This window comes from Chaetura pelagica, unplaced genomic scaffold, assembly GCF_000747805.2.
Source record: "Chaetura pelagica isolate M959 unplaced genomic scaffold, ChaPel_1.0 scaffold376, whole genome shotgun sequence".
Lineage (NCBI taxonomy): Eukaryota > Metazoa > Chordata > Aves > Apodiformes > Apodidae > Chaetura > Chaetura pelagica.
Genome location: NW_009953503.1, coordinates 143,725 through 149,664, shown reverse-complemented (window position 1 = coordinate 149,664; position 5,940 = coordinate 143,725). Strand labels below are relative to the sequence as shown.

The 5,940-nt window shown below is 47.3% G+C and overlaps 1 protein-coding gene across 1 annotated transcript in view; it reads right to left on the bottom strand.

The window, feature by feature from the left end:
- Window positions 1-2,171: 2,171 nt before the first annotated feature.
- The window catches only part of LOC104390260 (ubiquinol-cytochrome-c reductase complex assembly factor 1), a 47,223-nt gene continuing 43,454 nt past the window's right edge, over window positions 2,172-5,940 (bottom strand). The window contains exons 9-10 of the mRNA XM_009999364.1: window positions 5,710-5,823; window positions 2,172-2,306 (exon numbers count right to left, since the gene is read on the bottom strand). Coding sequence (XP_009997666.1) covers window positions 2,172-2,306; window positions 5,710-5,823 — 249 coding nt within the window. The remainder of the gene's footprint in view (window positions 2,307-5,709; window positions 5,824-5,940) is intronic.

The window sequence follows — 5,940 nt, the reverse complement described above, 5'->3', positions numbered from 1 at the left end:
GATGCCAATGACCACAACCTGGCACCAAGATTTCTGGAGACTCCTGCACATAAACATAGGAAAGGGTTCAGTTTTGACCACATGGCCACCTCATACTCAGAGAACAAAAGGTGTTGTCACCTACAGACTAGTGGTCCCATGAATTCCCCCCACTCCACAGCACCAGCACCACAGATACTACCCTGTCTCTGACCTGTGTACAGCTCCAGGTTGGATGAGGGGGTCCTCCCAGTCCTCTGTTCCCATGGTGTGGATAACGTGAGTCCAGGTTTGAATTACATAGCTGGAGAGGGGTTAAAGCTTAAATGACTGTTTTGTATATGAATTAATGTATGTAGTTTTGAGCCAAAATATCTACCATTAATTTTTCCACCTATTTCAGGAGCAGTAAGATACACAAAGCAAAGTTTATTTTGGTACTTGGTGTACTTCGCTCTCATTAAAAATAAATTAATCAGCAAATTCCTACACAGCTCAGCCTTCTTTTATGTAAATACAACCCAGCTGTAATGAATTACAAGGTGTTATTATCTCACTCACACTGTATAATACTTCACACATAAGAGGTTTCTCTGCTTAGCTCAGCTTTCAACAAAAGCATCTTAAATAAACTGCAAGCAAGTTGTTTGGTCTGTAATGTTTTCACAGAGAAGGGATACACCTCACACACGGAGGGTTTCTTTACATGACTCATTTTATAACAAGTTAAACTGAGGAAGTTAGCCTTGGAAAAAAATAACAAAATGCCCTTTTTATACACAGAAGGCTCCCTAAGAGAAGATTAACAAAAAAAAAAAATAAAATGCAAGCCAGTGTTTGGGAGCCTGTGTCCTGCTGCTCTTCTCCCAGGGAAGGGAGGTCAAATATTCCCCTAAACATACAACATGAAGAAAGCAACTTCAGAAGGAAGAACAGTCACAGCCAGGCACAGTCAAGACTTTCACCAGATTAAGGATTACAAATTAAGGATTAAAAATTAAGGATTAATTTCACACATGAAGCTTGAGTTTTGTGCAATGGTTTTATTAGGAATAAATCCTGATATGACAAGACTTGATCTTACCAAAAGCGCACACGGCACAGAACACACACATCTGACCCCGACTGACATTGATTTATTGACTAGGATTTTAGACAGGAGAGAAATGAAAACTGTTTTTGTCACCAACCTGGAAATAGCCTGGTGAACCATCCACCCACAGGGCACACCTCAGCCCCTGCTGATCTCATCAGCAGAGCTCCTGCTCCCATAATTACTGTGTTGGCGTGATCTGCCTGCGCAGCCAGACACAGCTTCCCCTGGGGTTGACAGGGCTCGTCACAAAGCCCTGGACCACTGCTCTGGGGGGTGGGGGGCAGCACAGTCCTGTCTCCCTAAGAGCCAGGGACAGAAACTGGGGTCTTCTTTTCCTAAAGAAATTCTTAGACCACCACTCTAAAAAGAATGCAGAGGGATCAGCAAGGCAGATGGGAACACGGAGCACTGGGAGGCAGCTTCTGGTGACAGCCCAGCTATGTCTGGGGCTTTGTTCTCATGAAGATGGCGACAGTCACAGAGCATTGATTACTGGGGGCTGCACATGATTCTTTGCATCCTCCCATCCTTGTGCAACAGAGCAGAGTTCCTAAGAAGGATTTTCACAGAAAACCCTTCAGAATCTGTTAAAGCAATGCTTGACTCCACTAAAGCAAAAATGGACCGTTCCATTTTCAGATCAGGCTTTGAAAATACATTAAATCTAATATGCAAAGCTCACATTTGCATTCCCAGCCACTGAGGGAGCAGAGGACACCCCAGTGTCTCCACGTAGCAGCTCTTCAAACCAGGCAAAGGACAGAAACGTCTTCTTGAGATAATTCTAAGTCATGGTAAAATACCTGGTTTCCTAAAGACAGAAGGCAGGGTTTTCCATTTGTCAGCAAGGGCCACTCAGTGCCTGAAAAAGGACAGAGGTTCTCAAACCAAGCAGCATTTATTTGTGGGTGACTATTTAGAAGAGCGTGGCCGCCCGATCTGCTCCTGAGTCACCACCGATAGGACACCTAATTAAATCCTTCCTCTCCACCAGCAGATTTTCCTCCCTGACCCCTTGGCCTCAGCCCAGGTCCGTTCCAGGCGTGCTTCCCCAGCTGATCTGGAGAGCTGATAGCAGAGCCAGGTGCCAGCAGGCTCAGAGTCCTTCGTCATTGTAGACGGGGCCGGGCGGGCGGAGGGCGCTGCGGGCGCCGGGCTCCACCAGCGGCCGCCAGGTCACCTCGCCCGTCAGCAGCAGCTCCTCCCCGCTCAGCGCGTCCAGGTGCTGCACCTGCAAGGACAGGGTGTCACTGAGAGCTGCCCCACCACCCCTGCACACTCACAGCATCACAGGATGGTTGGAAGGGACCTCTGGAGATCATTTGAGTCCAACTCCCTGCCAGAGCAGGATCCCCCCAGGGCAGGTCACACAGGAACGTGTCCAGGTGGGTTGGAATGTCTCCAGAGGAGACTCCCCAGCCTCTCTGGGCAGCCTGGCCCAGGGCTCTGTCACCCTCACAGCAAAGAAGTTTTTCCTCATGTTGAGGTGGAGCTTCCTGGGCTCCAGTTTGAATCCCCTTGTCCCATCACAGGCACCACTGAACAGAGACTGGCCCCTCCTTGACACCCACCCTGCAGGTATTTGTAAACATTGATAACATCCCCTCTCAGTCTTCTCCTCTCCAGACTGAGCAGCCCCAGGTCTCTCAGCCTTTCCTCATCAGACAGATGTTCCAGTTCCAGCCTTGTAGCCTCTGTTGAGACTACTAGAGACTCTCTCCAGTCTGTCCCTGTTCCTCTGGAACTGGGGAGCCCAGAACTGGACACAACACTCCAGATGTGATCTCACCAGGACAGAGTAGAGCGGAAGAACCTCCTTTGACCTGCTGGCCACACTCTGCTGAATGCACCCCAGGAGGCCACTCAGCTTCCTCAAGAGCTACACAAACATGTGGCTTCCAAAAAAAAAGCAAAACAGGGAGATTTTAGCACACTTTGCCATTTGTGTGACCTAGATCTCAAAAGATAATTTAGGACTGCTTAAGCATCATGGAAAGACCAGGAGATAAGGATCTGCAGATCCACTGGAGTTAACTGCAGAAGGTTTTCTGCTAACTACTTAGCTGATGTCTCCTCTGAACATTTGGCAACAGGACAAAGAAGAGCCACACAAAGCTAACATGAGTAATTTCTCCTCCCAGAAGTTACTTCAGATGACACACCGTTAGTGCCATCATCTACATGGAGTGTTCTCATAAAAGTGGTTTCACAGAGACCAAGGCTTCTCACTACAGAAAAAAGCCTGACCAGCAGGGAACACCTGAGGTTTATAACATAAAAACACATGAGCTGGAGGGTGTGTAGCAACAGGACAAGGGACAATGGCCTTAACCTTAGAGCAGGGTGGATTCAGACTGGGTATCAGGAAGAACTTCATTACCATGAGGGTGGTGAAGCACTGGAGCAGGTTGCCCAGAGGTGGTGGAGGTTCCATCCCATGAGACATTCAAGGTCAGGCTTGATGGGGCTCTGAGCAACCTGATCTAGTTACAGAGGTCCCTGCTCAATGCAGGGGCTGGACTGGGTGACCTTGAGAGGTCCCTTCCAACCCCACATGTTCTGTGATTCCATGATTCTAAAACCCTTGTCAGACCACATAGGGTTAACCTGCTGCCACAAGATGCTGCAAACAAGGGTGAGTAAAAGACAAACCCACCACCTCTGGCTCAGGAAGTCTGTGGAGGCAGCAGATTGCTAGGAGAGTTGACCAGAGAAATAGTAGACATGCCTGCCCTATTACTATATTCTTCTCTGGCATCTACTAACAGCCACTGTTAAAGACAGGATCAGCAAGAAGTGGTGGGAAAGGCCTCATACACAATGCATCCTGGAAACCAAAGGTAATTTGAGAAGGAGTTTCTCAACAGAGGGAAGAACAGACCAATGGCCATGGAAGGTCAGACCAAAGAGCCACTGAAGCACAATATCCTGTTTCCAGCAGTCACCACCAGCAGATTCCCCTGGAGTCAAATGCAATGCTTGCATACTATGTTACTTTCCTTGTTTATTTTCCCTCCCTCTCAAAATTTCTTAGTTTGGGGATTTTGCGCCTGAAGTGGTTGTTGTGGGTTTAACAAACCTGCACATACTTCTGTCCCATAAACACTGCCAGTGGCCTTGGAGCCCATGTGCAGCTGGAGCATCCCAACCAACCTGTGGCAAAGTTACATCCCCACGTTCCTGCAGCAGTGACCAGCCTTTCCCTGCTCACCCTCACGTGCCTTCAGGATTTCCCAGAGCTGCCCCACATTCTCTCTCAGTTGTTTTTCAAGCAGGGTATCCTACTCATTCCTAATCAAGGAGCTGTTTCATCTCATCCTTACTGCTCATCTCTTAACATTCTTAATTTGATTTCTGTCTTTCTTGATGGCCAGAGCCCAAAGCACACACATTATTCAAGATCATAAAGGTGCCATGGATTTAAAAAGTGGCATGGCAATGCTATTTTATTCTGTATTCCTTCCTTGGTAGTACTGAGCATTTGTTTTACTTTATTTAAACACTACAGGGCGCTGAGCTGACGTTTTGATAATACAATTCTAACCTCAAGGACTCATTCCTGTGTGGTAAGTTTAGAGCTCATCAATACCTGTGTAAAGCTGGGACTGTTTTTCTCACGTGCACCACTTCAGAGTTGTCTACAGGAACAACCTGTCTCTGCAGAAGCTGTGCCAACTCCTCCCCAGCGTGCCACATTTATCTGTGTGATCACTCTGTCCTCATCAACTGCTGACAGCTCCTGTCCCATCCTTTTTTTGAATGCACAGAAGTACAAGTTGTAAACTTTCCTACAGCCTCACTGATGTTAAGCATCAGGAACCTTAAACATTAAATTAAGTCTGTCCCTCCTGAGAATCCCTCTAGCATTCCAGAAGTATCCTCAGTCCCTTACAAAGTCCAGCCTTTATGGCCCATACCGTTTTCTCAGACACACACAGAAATACTGTCTCTCCAAATCTCTGCCTGGTCCTGAATGTAGTACTGGGAACCTTACAGAGAATGCTGTGGTGGAGGTTCTGGTCTCCAGTTCCCTGTCCAACAGCCTACACTTCTTCCAGAACCTCTTCATGCCTTTTCTGTCTTTGATACCCACCTGGACTACATCCTACCAAATTTCCTATAAAACTGGTTCACAAACCAGGGTTTGTGAGGACAAACACTACTTTACATTGTTTCCTCCAGGAAAGGAATAAAAATAGCTGTTAGGTAACAACAGAAAGAAGCAATAAACTAATTCTGGAAAACAAAACCTTTTCCTGCTTTCCCAGAGAGACCATCAGGAGATTTTCAAGCTCTGGGTGCTGTTTCAGTATGAAGAGGATTCCAACTCTGCAACATCAACTGTAACTCTACAAGTTGCAGCCCATTCCTGACACATCTTGTCAAGCCCCATCAGAGCACAGGCCCAGGAAAGGATCAGCACAATCACCTGCAATTACTCCCTGAGCTTCTCTGCAGGAACGTCCCATCGAACCGCAGCATCTGCCAGCTTTTGTATTTTTACCTTCTCCTAACTACTGGATATAAACCTCAGTTATGAGAACTGAGCTACATAGTCTGCAAGCAATAAAAATCAAAATGCACTACTCCAGAGAAGGGAATGAAGGGCAGCCACACCACGAGCTGCAGGGTACCTGCTTGCGCACGTATTCGACGAGTAGCTCCAGGTGCCGAGGGTCCTCACAGTTCCTGTTAAAAAGGTTTCTCCAAAGAGCTGCTGCCAGAACGTGATCATCAGACAAGATTCCCTATGGAAGTACAGAGGGGGATTAAAAACTGCACGTGGAAAGGGTCTGAACACAAGACAACCACATTGCTCTACTTGGCAGCTGACAATATTGGCTGCCTCCGAGCCCACAGCTGCC